We start from the raw sequence: 19,201 nt of genomic DNA, 5'->3' as shown, positions 1-19,201 counted from the left end.
GCCTGAGGCGCGCCGTGCATTCTCCCAGGGAAGTTGTCCCCGGATCACAGGACCCTGGCCGTGGCGGGCTGCACAGGCTCCCGGGAGGGGCGGTGTGGAGAGTGACCTGTGCTCGCACACAGGCTTCTTGGTGGCGGCAGCAGCAGCCTTAGCGTCTCATGCCCGTCTCTGGGGTCTGCGCTGATAGCCACGGCTCGCGCCCGTCTCTGGAGCTCGTTTAGGCGGCGCTCTGAATCCCCTCTCCTTGCACACCGTGAAACAAAGAGGCAAGAAAAAGTCTCTTGCCTCTTCGGCAGCTGCAGACTTTTTCCTATCACTTGTTTTTTGTGCATCTCCCAGTGTTCCTATTTAGGTCTGTCATTCCCTGATGGTGTCCTCTGAGGATAATTATGTTTGAGCCTCAGTTTTCTCAACTGTGAAATGGAAATGAAAGCTAATCAGTGTTACCATGGCGAGTAAAGTGAAAAAATCATGTAAAAGTGTGCGTGAAATAGTCAAGTCCTATAAGCTTGTTAATTACAGTCAATATTTAGTAAATAATGAACAAATAAGATAATAAGCCACACACGTCACTGGTCAGCATCCCTATGTGAGTCTGTCATGAAATTTTAAGGTCCCAGCTTTCTTTTTGCAGACTGGGTAGGCTTCACCCTTTCTTAAACATTTTCTTCTTTTACCCCTTATCTTTGTTCATGAGCAGCGTGCTCACCTACACCTATAAAATCTCGGGAAATGGATTACGACCAAGTTTTGCTGCCTTTAGGCATCTGATTTTATACCTCTTCAACCATTGACCTGGTGTACATTCACCAATGTGCTTTTGTGTGATCATTCATACTTATATTAACTTCACTTTTGGTGGCATGAAAAAATTATTCTTTCATCTGATAGCTGCAGTGATAGTTGATTATTTTCTGAGAACCTCTTTGGACCAATTATGTGGTCCAAAGACTCATTTTATTTGGGATTGGATTTCCATAGTATTTGGGATCTTATGTCCATGGTGATTTAATTCAGTGCTATGGTCTGAATGTTTGTGTCCCCCCCAGATTCCTGTGTTGAAATCCTAACCCCCAATATGATGGTACTTGGAGGCAGGGGTCTATGGGAAGTGATTAGGTCATGAGGGTGGAGCCCTCATGAATGAGATTAGTGCCCTTGTAAAAGAGACCCCAGAGAGCTCCCTCACCTCTTCCACCATGTGAGGACATAGAAGTGGGTTCTCAGTAGACACTGAATCTGCCAGCCCCTTGATCTTGGACTTCTGAGATTCCAGAACTGTGAGAAAATAAACTTGTGTCCTTTCTAAGCCACCCAGTCTGTGGTATTTTATTGTAGAAGCCTGAGCAGACTGAGACAGGAACTTGGCACTGACAGGTGAGGATGCTGCTGTAACAAATACCTAAAAGCGTGGAAGCGGCTTTGGAGCTGAGTAACGGGCAGGGGCTCAATGAGTTGAGAGGTGCACGTTAGAAAAAGCCTGCGTTGCCATCGGTGATTCTGGTGACGACTCGGAAAGAAAAAACAAACCGTAGAGAGAGCCTCCATCTTCTTAGAGAGACCTGGATAGTAAAGGCCATACTGATGAGGTCTCAGACGGAAGCAAGGAAATGTTATCAGACAATGGAGGAAAGGTCACCCGTGTTATACATTGACCAAGAATAGCAGGATTATGTTCATGTCCTCGTGTTCTGGGGATGGTAGAACTTGCAAGTGATGACACTGGATATTTGATGAGGTGATTTCTAAGCAAAGTGTTGAAGGAGCAGCCTGGTTTCTCTTGGCTACTTAGAGTAAAACGCAAGAAGAGAGAAATACTTAAAGATGGAATTGTTCCTCAGAAGCAAAGCAGAACTTAAAGATTTGGAACATTCTCAGCCTATGCATACTGGAGAGAATAAGAGAGCCTGTTTAGGACACAACAGAAAGGGTGTTGCCATCTGGCCAGATAACCTTGTGATAAGGAGGTTCGATGAGTTGGCCGTCTAGACAGAAGCCAGGACCTATATGTAGTCAAAGACCATGGACAAAGGCCATTCAGAGAGCATCAGGGCGGCTCCCTTCCACCAGAGGCCCCCGAGTGCCAGGACCCCCGCCAGCACAGGGCACTGCAGAGACATCCCACTAGGGCAGTGCCCTGCAGAGCCATGGGGGTGGGGCTAAGCCCCACATTGCCCCGTAACCCCATACTGTAGAGCACTGATTCCAGCCCTGGGGAGCGTCAGCCAGGAGGCCCAGGCACAGAGGCAAATACTTGTCATGGGTCCTTAGCAACTCCTTGATTTGAGGGCCCATTTACATATTGTGCCCTGAATGTCCCAATGTGTACATCTTGCACCTGAACTCACTCCTTTTAAGCTCCAGATTTTATTCTGGGCTATCCTTCTTCGGAAGGAAACATGCAATCAGGAAATCCAAACATATTTCAATATTAGCCTCCCGCAACGCATACTTAGGGAAGTAAACCCTTTATTTAAAAGAAAGTCATACGTCACCTCCACAGCTCAGCAGGAATGACTTTGAAATTAACCATGCCACGGAGGGATAGTGTTCTGGCACTTGTCTGAATTGGTACAAATCATCGAATTTGTGTTTAAAACTGACGCCCCGTGTATGTGCTCTGAGATGGTCTTTTGACATCCATGAATGCTCTTTGACACACATACACCCAGGAAGGCGTTCCTGCAGAATGGTGTCCCTCTTGGGAAGAAGAACCCTGTCTCCATTGCCAGGATGTCCTGAATTTCCTTGCACACAGCGAACATGCTGTTACAGCAAGACCTTCTCACGTTTAGCCCTGTGAAGGTGAAATAAGGACTGAATTTAAGATTGGTCATTATCTTGAAGACTGGGTAAGATAAATTTGAATCTGCCTTTGAATTTCAACTACACCAGCAGGTTCTGAATACACAGCCAGATTCTCATTAAACTCCACAGTCAACTTTAGGCATAAATGAAACTGGTTGAGAATTTATTCTCTAAGGAAGCCAGGCCACATAATTTTCTAAACACCCCTTTTCTATAAAATGTAAAATGAAAAGAGCTAGTCTGAACGTGTATTGAATACACACTTGGCAATGCTTTATACAGTTGCTACAGGAAGTCGCTGACTTTTATTTTTATCCTTGTGTATTTGGTGAGAAGGAAACAGAAACCAAATCAATGGTTTAACATACATGTAATTCTTAAAGTGCTGGGCTAAGTGACAGGGCAAGAACACTAACTAGGTCCCTGCCTTCTGTGTTGGTGTCCTCAACCAAAACAGTCTGCAGACATGGCTAAATGTCCCCAGGGGGCTCAAACCACCCCCCCAACTTGAGAACCACTGCCCTAGATGTATCCATATTTGTTGGTGAGAAAAATTTCACTGGAACACCAGTGAGGTAAGACAGTAAAAGAGCATGTTTAGGCATAATAGTACATATTTCATGAACTGTCTCCCGCCTTAGAAAATCCTGTTTGCTTACAGTAAAATGGCAGAAAGCTGACATCGAATAAGACAAGCCGCTTAGTTCCTAACTATCAAAAGCTAATTTTCCCACTAACCATAGTTTGATATACAAATCACTAGCCCGCATAAACTGTGACAGAACAAATACACTGAGTTTGGGGGGAATGACGGGTATTTTCCAGTTCACTGCACTTTTCATATCAGTTCAGAGGATTCTTACTGTTACTATCTGTATCAAAGTAATTGGATAGCATTTTTCATCTAAACAGCTCAAAAAGAGTTCTAAGCATTAACTTGTGAACTTCACATTATAACTTGACACACAGGAGGTAAAAAACCCACATAATTCTCTTTCTAAGGGTAGTGATTTTTTTTCTTTTTTCTTTTTTTTTTTTTTGCAGGCCACGTGTCTGCTTGTTATAGTGAAGTAAGTCATTACAGTTATAGAGTGTGTTTGGCCGTTTAAAGGCGTCTAAGTACTGTAATTTCCCAATATGTGTGCTATCCACAAATTGTTTCAGTTATCGCTATGGTGCAGTGTTGCATGTTTGCCGAATAACTTCATTAAATAGCTGCATTGTGCTTGCAGAACGTACCTAGGGTCTGTAATTATTTTTTTAAAGGAGTAGCCAACTGATGATAGGGCCAGATTAGTTAGGGTGAAGGCAGTGACCGTAACTGTGAACAGCCTTGCTCTGGAAAATGCTCAGCTGCTCAGGTCGGGGCTACCAGGGGGCTGACGAGGTTGGGCCTGAAAAGGCTTGGTTTCTATCCTGTCGGCCCCGCGGATGGATGTGATTTTCCGCACATCACCGGAGGAGACGCTCACTCCTGCTTGGCGTCTCTGTGGAGAGGGTGTGGGTAACGTCACGGGGGCCCACTCTGTCACGCCCCACACCGAAAGCTGAGATTTTGAAATGAATGCCTAAGTGGGGGGCTCGTTTGCATTGACCCTTCTTAGAAGGCTGAGAAATCTTGTGCAAGGGTGTCATCATACCGTGGCTTCATGCTTTGCTCTCGACACCTTACAGTTCTGAATACCTGCATTTTCACTCCACACGGGGCCCAGAGGTTGTGTAGCTGATTCTGGCACCCAGCATCAGCCTGGCACAGCAGAGATGTGCAGTAGCACCTGGCATGATCCCTTCCTGTCTCCTGCTAGAGCCCCTTTGTTGTGCTTTGACACCATTGAGTTTGCTTCTACTCGAGTCCGAAGCCCCGCCATGCTTCTCGGGCCAGCTGTCAGGGGCCCGTGGCTGAGGCCGCGCTTGCGCCCAGGACCTATGCCCTGGCGCTCACGTACACAGCAGCACGGGAGGATGCTGTTTCCCCACTGCGGAGGGTCTTCATTCCTACTGTGGGGAAGGGGGCGTACCTGCAGGTATCAGGAGCATCAGGCTGTGAAGGAGATGCAGACCCTTTCCCCGTCTGCGGGATCTTTGGTCACGAGGAGCCATCGCATAAGAAAGTCTGTGCCAAGTCCCAGCAGTGTGGCAATACAGTTGTGTCAGGTCGCCGCCCACAGAGGAGTGTCCTGTAGAAATGACGTTATGCTGGTGACTGGGTCTCTCATTTACTTGCACTTCAGAATAAATCAGCTATTTTTAAAAATTTTATTGGAGTATAGTTGCTTTACAATGTTGTGATAGTTTCAGGTGTACAGCAAAGTGAGTCAGCTATACATATATATATATATATCCCCTCTTTTTTGGATTTCCTTCCCATTTAGGTCACCACAGAGCATTGAGTAGAGTTCCCTGAGCTATACAGTAGGTTCTCATTAGTTATCTATTTTATACATAGTATCAGTAGTGTGTATATGTCAATCCCAATCTCCCAGTTCATCCCATCCCCCCCTTTCCCCCCTTTCCCCCCTTGGTATCCATAGGTTTGTTCTCTATGTCTGTGTCTCTGTTTCTGTTTTGCAGATAAGATCACCTATACCATTTTTCTAGATACCACATATATGTGTTAATATACATTATTTGTTTTTCTCTTTCTGACTTACTTCACTCCATACGACAGTCTCTAGGTCCATCCACGTCTCTACAAATGACCCAATTTCATTCCTTTTTTATGGCTGAGTAATATTCCATTGTACATATGTACCACATCTTCTTTATTCATTCCTCCGTTGATGGACATTTAGGTTGCTTCTATGTCCTAGCTCTTGTAAATAGTGCTGCAATGAACACTGGGGTGCATGTGTCTTTTTGAATTATGGTTTTCTCTGGGTATATGCCCAGTAGTGGGATTGCTGGGTTTTGAGAGCGGACCTCAAAAATCATACTTATAGCATTCTTTCTTTGGGGTAAATGCCCTCTGATTTCTAAAGAATTCTACGTGGATGATGTACAAATCATTTTGGGGACTGTAATCCAGTTCTGAATAATATCTACTTGGAAAAAAAAATCTCGTGGACTCTTTGACAACAAACAGCCATGGAGTCTTCAATTATCAATTGAAGGATTGGGGCTTAAGTATTCCATATCTAATACTGTATCTTTCCAAATAGAACACTAGCGATTTGAAAACTGCGTTGCAGAATAAAACTTGTACACGTCAGAAAAGCTCCCAGAGCTCAGCTTCTTCTGTAGGAAGAAATGGTAATATTTTAAATGGCAATCTTTTTCGACTTTTTAAATGGAAGATAAAGTATAATTGGTGCCCCTCCCTGCCAGTGTCTCATTACATATCCAGGCCATGTAAGTAGCCCATGAAATGTGCTACATTCTGGTGACATAAATGAAAACATCCCCTGAGCTGTAATAACCAGAGGGGTTTGTTTCTCTGGAAGACAGAGTGAAACTTTCAAATAATTCTTACAGTGTAGGATAGAACATCGTAAATAACTTACTTGCAACCTGTACACACCCAGCAATTCAGACTTACCTGGACTTTAATTTTGTAATGACTTGGCTGTCTACAATTAAAGTGCCAGTATTACTCGGGTGAAGTGGATGGAGTTGGAGAACAATGAATTGTGCATATCTCTTTGAGGTCTTTTCCGACATCAATAAATGTTATCTTCTATTTAAGTGTGTCCCACTGTGCACTTGAAATACATGGAACTTATTTCATTTTTATAGTAAATTTTTGTACGTGTAAACAATTTTAATTTCATAGTAGGTGACATGAACTATATCGTAGGAATGTTAATGCGTCCTTTCACAAGCTGTTTCTTTATCCGTCTAGGTCCTGTTAGCCAGCAGCTTCGTGCCCGTTTACGCAGGACTAAAGCCCGTGGAATACAAAGGGCAGGTAAGATGCTTACGACTGACAAATGATCAGTAAATCCCGTGTTCATACGTTTCCTTTGAAGGATCCAATTGTATTATTATTCTGGTGGCTCCAACTCCATTTGTATGCCTTGTTTCCCCATAGTTTTGTTTCTGTTTAGCAGAAAAAACAAAAAAAATCAAGTGCAGGTGCTGTGGTGCCCTATAGCCTGCACACCTACACACACACCGGTAACCAGACACAGTATCTATTCAACACACACCAGAGTTAAAAGTTGTGTGATGAAACACAGTAGCTATGTAATACATAAACCGGAGATATGCATCTCAGAACCAAATACAGTATCTATTTAACCCACACTAGAGACACGTACTTTGTCATCAAATACACTGTCTCTTTAACACCTACTCAAGGTCAGGCACATATTCATGGATGATTAATGCCATTTGTTTTATATATACATGCTATGTACGTATTCATTCATAAATGTGTACAGGAAAAGTGTTTAATAGCTGTCATTCATCCTTTCACTTTGAAGGCCCAGCAAAGGGCCTGTGCTCAGTGAATGCATGATCTTACAACCAAGGAATTGACTTTTGCAAATCTCTTAGCTAATGTGATTGGGGATCCGTCTGTGTTCTGACCTTGTCAGGCCTTGTGATTTTCTTTCTCTGAGTTTTCCTGGTCATTCCCGCCCTTTTCTGTGCTTCTCATAGGATTCTTGGCCCAAAGCAGTCTGCCCTGGGACGGTTGTCTGAAACGGGCAGATGAGGGGGATGAGGCTGAATAACTGCATGAGGCCATGTAGATGGAAAGCCTAAGAGTGGGCCATCAGGTCCAACTTGGACTCTGTTTATTACCTATATGCATACAGTATGTTATTTGCAGCGATGGGCTTACATGCTGTAGGCTAAAACCCTCTTTGTGACCAAATAGAAACATAATATACATTGAATTTTTAAAAGCAGCATAAAATAAACATAAACCCATGGAAACCCAGGTGTTTTTTTGTTGTTGTTGTTTTGGGTTTTATTTTCCTATTTTGGATACTGCCTCTCAGAGCTAGCAGATACTCAGTTACCAAGGAGTGTGATCTTTGCTGTCATTTGAAAATTTGAGAGGTATCCCCCTTTACATAATGATTTTAAAGTAAGTTAAGTAGCATTTTCTCTTAGAGCCGTAAAAAAATCAACATTTATATTTACATATAAATTTCGAATACAGATGCTATCAAAATCAATTTTACATTATGGTTATGAACTTTAATTTTATGATCTGAAATGTAATGATTTTACTTCACGCTATTGCTTGATAATATATAATCATGACAGAAATGGCTAAATGGTAGAAAAAAATATGCAAAATGCTCAGCTGTTTCATGAGATTGTATATGATCATGAAAAGGGGATTCAGAATCAACAGAATTGCCGTTGTGATGGATAAATTAAGAGGTGGTGACTGAGAACGTGGGATGTAGGTATAGTAAGGAAGTGATGGAAAGGAGATGGGGGGGGAAGGAGGGATGGAATCAAGGCTAGAACAGAGCTGAGTCCCAGCAGCCTAGTATATTCTAAGACTATGCTGAACATTTCCCGTGTTTAAATAGTAATAACTGTATTATGAAGGAGGTGCGGGTGGTAATGGCTCCTAGTTTCTTCCAACATATACTGTCCTCTTCTTCCTTAGTAACAGAAACCCAATTTTTTTCTCGGCCTGTTACTGTGTAGCTAAAAGGCCACATTCTCCAGCTTCCCTTGCAGCTAGGTGTGGCCATCCCCTTATGTGCTGGCAGTGAGAGGTAGGCCGAATTACTGTGGGACTTACAGGAAGGGAGGTTGTGTACCTTTCTTTCTTTCCTGCTGCCTGGAACTTAGATGTGATGCCCAGAGCTCTGGCAGCTGTTGTGGATCATGAGGTCACAGATCACACCCTACATAGAGACAAATAATGAGATGCAAAGACCTGGGCCCTGAGTGACTTGAGGAGGGGGACCTTACCAGTCCACCTTCTGTATTACTTTTACGAGGAAAAGTAAAACTTCCTGTTTTTATTGCTTTCTATTGGATGCATTAGAGTTCACTCCCATGTGCTGTGGGGATTATTACCTCCGTATTTTACAGATGAGGAAATTGAGTTGTAGAAACATTCATTCACTTCACTGAGGTCACCAAGCTTAGTAAGGGGGCAACTTTCCCAGGATGATCTCTAATGTTTGCATCTGTGCTGTGCCTCTTGCTTTACTTTGTTTGCCTTGGTCATTCCTTTAAAAAAACATCTCCCTTATTTTATTTCTGTCCCGCCCCATCCCCACGGCTCCAGGTGTATGACCGGAAGCCTAGGAATAGTTAAAGGGTGAGATGTTCTCAGTTGAATTTCCTGCTGTGTGATTGAATACTTAGACAGGAACATGAAAGGGCAGCCTCCGTTAAACAGGGAACGCAGCACCTGGAGGTGTGAGAAAAAAGGGACCTTGGGAGGCGGGACACGGCCTTGCTGATGACTGACATCTGTGCACAGTTGGCACGTCATAATTACTCGTTGAATGGACCCTAACGTCTCCAGAAGGCGTTCGGTTTACCTTGGGTGTTAGAGGAAGCCCAGGAAGAGGGGCCCCCGTGCGCACAGTGATGGGCAGTGTGCTCCTCGGAGGCCTCGCTTCGTGTCCGCAGCCACACAGCGGCGACCTGCCAGTGCCCTGTGTGCACTTGCTGTGCACTCTCTCAGCCCCTCCCCTCCCTCAGCCGAGTACGCTTTCTAGACCAGGTGCGTCTGTGGGATCGCTCCATTCTCAGGGAAGTGCGAACTTTGCTTTACGTGCCGTGTTTTGCTGTGGGTGTGAGCTTTTCCTAGTTCCGTAACACTTTGTGTCACGCTTTCTCCTGTTCTGGGTTTTGATGCTTTTGTGGAGGTCAGGTTTTGATTTGCTGGTTGGCCTTGGTGGTTTTTCTGAAGCGATGGAGGTTGCAGCAGCAGGGGGCGGAGAGAGCTCAGCAGCACTGGGGTTGGAGGCCGAGCCGCAGGCGTCCTGAGCCGCTTCTGCATGCAGCTCCCGCTGACCACTCATCCCCACGTCCGGTGGCACTTAGCTATGGAACGTACTGGGTTTTACTGATACTTATTTGTGGACCTGATATTTTTATTGAGAAAAATCTTTTATTAATCACGTAGAAGTTTCATACTTTCGTAAGACTTAAAATTGACTTAAGCCACAGTAAATAACAGCATGATTCCTTCCTAAACTGTCTACCAGTTGTTTGAAGTGGTACAACATCTTGGAAAACGGCTTGGTTTTCCTAATTTTTTACTTTTTTGAATTTTTAAAATTAATTAATTAATTTTTAAATTTTATTTATTTATTTTTGGCTGTGTTGGGTCTTCGTTGCCGTAGGCGGGCTTTCTCTACTTGCCGAGAGCGGGGGCTACTCTTCGTTGCGGTGCGCAGGCTTCTCATTGTGGTGGCTTCTCTTGTTGCGGAGCACGGGGTCTAGGCACGTGGGCTTCAGTAGTTGTGGTGCGCTGGCTCAGTAGTTGTGCCGCACGGGCTTTGTTGCTCCGCGGCGTGTGGGATCTTCCTGGACCAGGGCTCGAACCCGTGTCCCCTGCATTGGCAGGGGGATTCTTAACCCCTGCACCACCAGGGAAGTCCCTGGTTTTCCTAATTTTTAAAAAAGTTTTTGTAGCTTTCTCTGGCTTTATCTTAGGAGACTGTTTTTAGCACCCTACTTATACTTGATATTCATTAACAATTGAATAAATGAAAAAATGGAAATAAATTGAAGTTCAATCTTATCATTTTTTACCAGTGGATTTTCCTTCAGTGTACATAGCCTCTTTCCAGTGATTGAATAAGCTGTGGGAATGTGCCTACTTTCAGACCATGTTTTCACAGGTTCTGGTCATCAATGTGGAACAAGAATAAGGATTTTCAAGAGGAGCTCTTAACTGACAGTTTTTGTTTTTGTTTTTTAATATTTATTTATTTATTTATTTAGGCTTTGCCAGGTCTTAGTTGCAGCACGCGGGATCTTTTTAATTGCAGCATGCGAACTCTTAGTTGCGGCATGTGGGATCTAGTTCCCCGACCAGGGATCAAACCCGGGCAGCCTGCATTGGGAGCTCGGAGTCTTACCCACTGGACCACCAGGGAGATCCCTGATCAGTTTTTTTTTGTTTTTTTTTTGGTTTCATTTTAAGACATAGCATTAGTGTTGGCAAGTGACTATTTTATTGTTATTTTGATATTTTAATCTCTGGAACTGATACATGCAGATCACAATAAGAGCTATAGGTTTGTTTTTTGCTCTGAGTTAGATTTCAAGTAATATTTTAACAGTGTATTGTATAGAGAATATTTATCATTGTATTCTAGTCATTGAGCCTTTTGCATGGGTTATGAATTATTAATCTTTTCATTATTGGCATATCTGTGGGGAAGAGGACTGTAGAATACTCTGTTACTATGTATTTATATACAATTATTACTACAGTCCTTTGGCTTCTATTTCTTCATGATTTAGACCTGTCACGAGGATACGTAGCTCAATCACTGTCATAGCAAACGGTGGTGGCTGGGTGGACGACCAGCTAGGTTTGGCTTGATGGAACCCTGGTTGTCAATTTACAGCTGTGCTGAAATAGAAGCTCTTATTTTTCATCGGCTTTTTAAATTCTGCAAGTCTATTTGATTTTTGAAAAAAATAGGTTAGTTTTCCAGGGAACATCTTCTATTAATAAATAGCACTTGTAGAATTTCAACTGCTAGAGTTTCCTGAAAGTTGGGTATATAGAATCACCATTTTTTTTCTTTTTTTAAACAACTTGGTTTTTTTTTTTTAATTAATTAATTAATTTATTTACTTATTTATTTTTGGCTGTGTTGGGTCTTCGTTTCTGTGCGAGGGCTTTCTCTATTTGTGGCAAGCGGGGGCCACTCTTCATCGCGGTGCGCGGGCCTCTCACTGTCACGGCCTCTCTTGTTGCGGAGCACAGGCTCCAGACGCGCAGGCTCAGTAGTTGTGGCTCACGGGCCTAGTTGCTCCGCGACATGTGGGATCCTCCCAGACCAGGGCTCGAACCCGTGTCCCCTGCATTGGCAGGCAGATTCTCAACCACTGCGCCACCAGGGAAGCCCTAGAATCATCATTTTTGAGCAACCTTCAGAAATCCAAAAATTAAGTCAGCAATTTACCAAAAGTCATTATTTACTACAAGTCAGTACTGCAGGTTTTCTCAACCAGTTTTTAATTTTTGAAATTTTAGTTATTTTAACCTGTCACCCTTTCATTAAAAAATCTCCTATGTCTCTTGTCCCCTCCTGTGTTTCTTCATCCCAAATGGTAGATTCTGATCTGTGTCCTGGGGGGGTGGGTATCTATTTGACACAAACACACTCCCTCTCCCTTCTCCCCCTCCCCCCTTCTTCCCTCTCCCCCTCCCCCTTCCCCCTCCCCCTTCCCCCTCCCCCTTCCTCCCTCACCCCCCACTTCCCCCTCCCCTTCCTCCCTCCCTCTCCCTTCTCCCCCTTCCTCCCTCCCTCTCCCTTCTCCCCCTTCCTCCCTCTCCCCCTTCTCCTCTCCCCCTTCCTCCCTCTTCCCCCTCCCCCTTCCTCCCTCTCCCCCCTCATCCCCCCACTTCCCCCTCCCCTTCCTCCCTCTCCCCCTCCCTCCCTCTCCCCCTTCTCCCCCTCCCTCCCTCTCCCCCTCCCCCTTCCTCCCTCTCCCCCTCCCCCTTCCTCCCTTTCCCCCTCCCCCTTCCTCCCTCTCCCCCCTCCCCCTTCCTCCCTCTCACCCCTCTGCGCTTCCACCCTCACCCCTCCCCTTCCTCCCTCTCCCCTCTCCCTACTCCCCCTTCCTCCCTCTCCCCCTTCTCCCCCTTCCTCCTCCTCCCCCTTCCTCCCTCTCCCCCTTCCTCCCTCTCCCCCTTCCTCCCTCTCCCCCCTCCCCCTTCCTCCCTCTCACCCCTCTGCGCTTCCACCCTCACCCCTCCCCTTCCTCCCTCTCCCCTCTCCCTACTCCCCCTTCCTCCCTCTCCCCCTCCCCTTCCTCCCTCCCTCTCCCTTCTCCCCCTTCCTCCCTCTCCCCTCCCCCTTCCTCCTCTCCCCCTCCCCCTTTGTCCCTCTCCCCCCTCCCCTTCCTCCCTCTCCCCCCTCCCCTTCCTCCTCTCCCCCTCCCCTTCCTCCTCTCCCCCCTCCCCTTCCTCCTCTCCCCCTCCCCCTTTGTCCCTCTCCCCCTCCCCCTTCCTCCCTCTCACCCCTCCCCTTTCCTCCCTCTCACCCCTCTGTGCTTCCACCCTTTTACCCCTCCACCCCTCCCCCTTCCTCCCTCTCCCCTCTCCCTACTCCCCTTTCCTCCCTCTCCCCCTTCTCCCCCTTCCTCCCTCTTCCCCCTCCCCCTTCCTCCCTCTCCCCCCTCCTCCGTTACCCCTTTTCCACCCTCTTACCCCTCCCTCTCCCCTCCCTCTCCCACTTCATTCCTCCCCCTTCCTCTCTCCCCCACTTCCTCCCTCACCCCTCCCTCCTTTCTCCCTCTTCCCCCTCCCCTTCCTCTCTTCCTCTCCCCCTCCTCCTTCCTCCCTCTCCCCCCTCCCCTTCCTCCCTCCCTCTCCCTTCTCCCCCTTCCTCCCTCTCACCCCGCCATGCTTCCACCCTCTCACCCCTCCCCCTTCCTCCCTTTCCCCCTTCTCCCCTCCCCCTTCCTCCCTCTTCCCCCTCCCCTTCCTCTCTCCCTCTCCCCCCCTTCCTCCCTCTCCCCTCTCCCCCCCTCCTCCCTTTCCCTCCTCTCCCCACTCTGTTTTTTTTTTTTTTTTTAATTAATTAATTATTTATTTATTTATGGCTGTGTTGGGTCTTCGTTTCTGTGCGAGGGCTTCCTCTAGTTGTGGCAAGCGGGGGCCACTCTTCATTGCAGTGCGCGGGCCTCTCACTATCGCAGCCTCTCTTGTTGCGGAGCACAGGCTCCAGACAGCAGGCTCAGTAGTTGTGGCTCATGGGCCTAGTTGCTCCGCGGCATGTGGGATCCTCCCAGACCAGGGCTCGAACCCATGTCCCCTGCATTGGCAGGCAGATTCTCAACCACTGCACCACCAGGGAAGCCCCCCACTCTGTTTTGAGTCATGCCCAAGAACCTTCTGTAGGTGTGACTGTTTGTTCTCTATATCATGACAGCAAACAATATATGTTTGTAACTAAAATTTTTTTTTTTCAAACCTCCTTCACTTCCCCTGGTCCGCCTCCCCCCAGCCCTGCAGTAACAGTTCTGGTCTTCCCCGCCTCCACTGTATCTTACAGTGTGTGAGGAAGAACAGTGAATGTGGAGTGAATGGACCAGCTCCACCCCTTTTGCCAGCGTGCTTTCCAGCAGGGCTGGCAAATATTTTCTTTTTGTTTTTTTTTTAATTGAAGTAAAGTTGATTTACAGTCTTGTGCCAATCTTTTCTGTACAGCAAAGTGACTCAGTTATACACAGAGACATTCTTTTTTCATATTCTTTTCCATTCTGTTTTATCCCAGGAGGTTGGATATTGTTCCCTGTACTGTACAGTAGGACCTTGTTGTTCATCCATCCTATACATAATAGTTTGCATCTGCTAACCCTGAACTCCCAGCCCATCCTTCTCCCTCCCCCGCTCCTCCTTGGCAACCACAAGTCTGTTCTCTGTGTCTGGGGGTCTGTTTATGTTTCGTAGATAAGTTCATTTGTGTCAGATTTTAGATTCCACATATAAACGGTATCATACAGTATTTATCTTTCTTTTTCTGACTTACTTCACGTGAATATTTTCTGAAAGTATCAGATACTAACCACTCTCTGCATTGTGGGACATACTGTCTGTATCAGCACAACTCCTCAACGTTGCTGTTTTGTGGGAAAGCTCTGTGAAGTGGGAAATGTCATGGCTGGGTGCCAATAAAACTTCATTTCCCGGTGCAGGTGGTTGCCCAACCCCTGACCTAGAACAAGTAACCCTGCCAGCATCAATTTCCTTTTCTGTAAAATGAGGAAACTGAACATACTACTAGTATGACCCTCCTACCCAATAGGGTCATGGGAAAGATCAAATTAAATGATACATGAGAGGCTGTTTAATAAAACATTAGGCCCTGTGCCATGGTATTTATAATAATTATAGATATAAATGTCTCATTCAGTCTTCCAAAAAAAGTACTTTAAAAATTTATTTTATTGAAGTATAGTTGATTTACAATGTTGTGTTTAATTTCTGCTGCACAGCAAAGTGACTCAGTTATACACATATATACATTCTTTTTCATATTGCTTTCCATTACTCTTTATCACAGGATACTGAATAGAGTTCCCTGTGCTCTGCAGTAGGACCTTGTTGTTTATCCATTCTATATATACTAGTTTGCATCTGCTAATCCCCAAACTCCCAATTCCTCCTCCCCCACCCCCCTTCCCCCTGGCAACCACAAGTCTGTTCTCTGTGTCTGTGAGTCTGTTTCTGTTTTGTAGATAAGTTCATTTGTGTCACATTTTAGGTTCCACATGTAAGTGATATCATATGGTATTTGTCTTTCTGACAAAAGTATTTTTTGTTGACTTGGTTTTTGAGCAAAGTGCACTTAAAGCAAATTCAGCCCTGCATCGCGGTTCTATCGTGAGCATATTGCGGTTCTATCGTGAGCATATCGCAGTGTGGAATGCACATCCAGGCACACACTGGGTGTTGTGGAAGGACTTGCTAGATGAACAAATAAGCCCTTTCAGCTGAAGTGACCACCTCAGGTTTTAAAGTTTCCTCTTTAATTATGTAACAAGAGTTGCTGGACTTCGTGAGCCTCGCATGTACCCGTAACATGTCATGTGTAAGGCAGAGGTTGACACATACTGACAGATGAATACCCTGCCGGGCTTGGGTGTGACAGGTGCCATTACCCTTTAGAATAACTGCATTAGCTGCGGTTTCCAGTGCTGTCACCCTCAGAGGACAGTCACACTAAACCCCCTACCCCACCACGGGGCACGAGATTTTCTTCTCTACTGAGCAGTTGTGTCCTCACAACTCTCTGGGCTTAGGCAGTGGACCTTACCACGGAGCACGTTTAGAATATGGTCAGAGATGGGAATAAAGGGTATTAGGACAAGTGACAGCAACTGTGGGGACAGAAGCAAGTTTGAGTTTTGAAACACATTTTGCCTGGGAATTTGTTTTTTTTTTTAACATATTGGGCCTTCCCTTCCTTTGAGGATGATGGTGCTAGGTACTGAAACTAACCAACACAGGGCAAAACCACCCTGGGAAGACCCATGAGGAAAATTTTGGAATCCTAGGACTCATGGCAGTAGTTCCCAGCTTATGGAGTGCCGTCCACGAGGTGGGAATGGGGGACTGACCTGGAGGAATATGTTGCAGACAGTCAGAGGATCATGGCCAGGAGTATATAAAGTGCAGTGTATTTAAACCGTCTGTAGCACACGCAGTGTATTTGCACGGAGGAATGTTGGCTGCTGTTGGCTTCGTTTCCAGAAGTTTTGTTAGAATCTGAGTGCCCGAGTGTGTGTGTGTGGTTGTTGGGAGTGATACAGCTCAGGAGAGCATGAACCAGGAGTAAGATGCACTGCATTTAGAACATCTGAGCTGGTGGGGTTACGGTGACAGAGGAGTCAGTAACGCTGAAAACTGAATCAAGTCATTTGATAAGCTATATGTTTTCCCTAGTCATTTATCCAATGAGAATAAGCTAACAAGAGCGAACGAAACTTGGATAAAAAGGTTTTCAGTTCCCTGAAACCTCAGTCATTAGCCCTATGGTAGATTAGAACACACTGCAATTTAATGAGCCAGATTGCCCTTATTTTCCTTAAGTTGAATAAATCAGGTGAGCTCTCAGTTAAGTTATATGACCCTTGGTACATATTTTTAATTTCCCTTGATGAAACCTATATGAATTTTTACATCATTGGTGAGATATCCTACTGAGGATAAGAAAGGTAATTTTGGAAGGTGTCTTTTTGTTCTCTCTCTGGGTATTATCCTATTCCAGAAATTGGTATCTACACCCAGAGCAATCAGGGAAGAAAAAAAAAGCTCCAGGACAATAAGGCACAGAACCAGATATTTGGGGGCCTTCTCACTACAAACTTCCCTTTTTTAGACTGTGTTTGTATAGTCGTGTGCGTGTGTATATATGTATGCATATTTCCACATACACATATTATACACAAACATATATGTCTGCTCTATAATAAACATAATTATGTGTTTTGTTCTTTTAAAAATAATGACAATAAGCGAATTATCTGGGTCAGGTTCATTTTAATCTAATCTATTTATGTTTTCTCCTCCACCAAAATGCAGTTCCCTCAACAGAAATTTTCAACACATTTTCACCTTTTATTTACTTACTTTTATTCCCTCTGGGGGGAGTTGGTGGCTAGCTGAGGCCTTTGTAAACAATGCAGTACTGATCATTTAGTAACCAGCTCTAGAAATCAAAACAAGAAAGACATTTTAAAAAAAGACATGTTAGAAAAGAGGAATGAACAGTTTTAACTGAGTTAAGGATGCTTTATTTTATTTTTTTATTTTTTAAATTTTTGGCTGTGTTGGATCTTTGTTGCTGGGTGTGGGCTTTCTCTAGTTCTGGGGAGCAGGGGCTACTCTTTGTTTTGGTGCGCGGGCTTCTCATTGTGGTGGTTACTCTTCGTTGTGGCGCGCGGGCTCAGTACTTGTGGCTCGCAGGCTTCAGTAGTTGCAGCACGTGGGCTTCAGTAGTTGTGGCACATGGGCTCAGTAGTTGCAGCACGTGAGCTCAGTAGTTGCGGCGCATGGGCTTAGTTGCTCCGCGGCATGTGGGATCTTCCTGGACTAGGGATTAAACCCATGTCCCCTGCATTGGCAGGTGGATTCTTAACCACTGTGCCACCAGGGAAGTCCCAGGATGCTTTATTCTAACTGGTTTCTTGCTCCTCGCCCCACCTTCTTGCTTTCTCCACAAAAGATTTTTTTGTGCGGCATTCTCCACAATTTCCAGTGCCCCCCCCCTTTTTTTTTCACATCACCTTCCGGGATTTTTCCAATTCAGATACAGCTGGGAGCATTTGAACTTCAGTGTTGCATGTTTGCTTATTTATTGTTAGAGCTGATTCTGTTAACATGTGGGCTCAAGGACAGATGGAGACTCTTTTGCCTTGAAACAGTGTAAGGAGTATTATCTTTGTGTTTCTTCAATCCTTTCCCAGTGTACAATTCTGCACAAGCCTCTAGAAGCTTCTCTGACCTGCTCTGTCCATGCCTTTCCTTCAGGCTTGGGTCTGAAAGCACAGAATCTCTTCTGAGTAATGTTCCTGTTTTAACACAGCACCCCTCCTCCCCAATTCTTCAAGGCTTGAAGACCTTACATACTCAGGAACTGCTTTGGAAATGGAAGGGTTTCTGGCGATTCTATTTATTTTTAAGTTTGCTACAGAAAATGCTGATTTCCAGTTCTTAGGATAAAAGTAGAACCTCCTGGGACTTCCCTGGCGGTCCAGTGGTTAAGACTCCACGCTTCCACTGCAGGGGGGCACAGGTTCCATCCCTAGTCGGGGAACTAAGATCCCACCAAGCCACGCAGCACAACCTCCTGTTTTGGGGACGGTTTGCTCAGTGTCAGAGTAAACTTGGCTTTGCATTCTGATTAGATAATGAATCCCAGCCTAATTACACATGGCTTCTTATGCAAGCACTGTCATCAGTAAAAATTTAGGTACTTTTTTTTTTTTAATAAATTTATTTATTTTTATTTTTGGCTTTGTTGGGCTTTCATTGTTGCACGAGGGCTTTCTCTAGTTGCGGCCAGCGGGGGCTACTCATTGTTGCGGTGCCCAGGCTCGTTGCGGTGGCTTCTCTTGTTGCGGCACGCAGGCTCAGCTGCTGTGGCTCATGGGCTTAGTTGCTCCGTGGCATGTGGGATCTACCTGGACCAGGGCTCGAACCCGTGTCCCCTGTATTGGCAGGCAGATTCTTAACCACTGCACCACAAGGGAAGCCATAGGTACTTCTTATGTGAAATGATCTACTTAAAGCTTTTAAACAATTGGAGAGACTTCCTGATTCCGTTCAGGGTTCTTATTATATGGGTTAATGATATGCATACAAAGATTTGCTTTGCTTCCAAAACAAATCTAATCTGACGGGTCCTCATAAATCGTAAGTTAAGGGCGTTCCCAAGGCATGCATTGTTAGAGGGAAAGAGTCCTGTTGGGGAAATGCACGCTCATTTTCTTCACATGGGAGGGATGTTGTCGACAGGTGCTGATGGAGGGGTGTGCTTTCCACAGAAGTGGGTAGACGGAGGCTTTACCAACAGCCTGCCCCTCCTGCCCGTAGGCCGGACAGTGACCATCTCACCGTTTAGCGGGCGAATGGACATCTCCCCGCGGGGCAAAGGGCAGCTGGATTTCTATGTGACCATCACCAAGCAGGACATACTGGTGAGTAATGATGTTCACTGATAAGTGAAGACTCCTCATCTCCGAAAACTTTCCACATGCTTCCAAAACTTTGGCG

General features: G+C 45.4%; 1 protein-coding gene across 12 annotated transcripts in view; it reads left to right on the top strand.

Annotated features, from left to right (window-relative positions):
* PNPLA4 (patatin like phospholipase domain containing 4) overlaps positions 1–19,201 on the top strand; it is a 78,945-nt gene that overhangs the window by 17,111 nt on the left and 42,633 nt on the right. For 11 of the 12 annotated variants that reach the window (XM_059909906.1, XM_059909908.1, XM_059909911.1 and 8 more), the window contains 2 exons: positions 6,647–6,712; positions 18,973–19,125. In XM_059909906.1, the coding sequence (XP_059765889.1) occupies positions 6,647–6,712; positions 18,973–19,125 (219 nt within the window). The remainder of the gene's footprint in view (positions 1–6,646; positions 6,713–18,972; positions 19,126–19,201) is intronic. The other variant, XM_059909907.1, reaches the window with a different exon arrangement.

The sequence above is a fragment of the Balaenoptera ricei genome, chromosome X, assembly GCF_028023285.1.
Source record: "Balaenoptera ricei isolate mBalRic1 chromosome X, mBalRic1.hap2, whole genome shotgun sequence".
Lineage (NCBI taxonomy): Eukaryota > Metazoa > Chordata > Mammalia > Artiodactyla > Balaenopteridae > Balaenoptera > Balaenoptera ricei.
The sequence above is the reverse complement of the archived record's forward strand: the minus strand, read 5'-3'. Positions and strand labels throughout refer to the sequence as shown.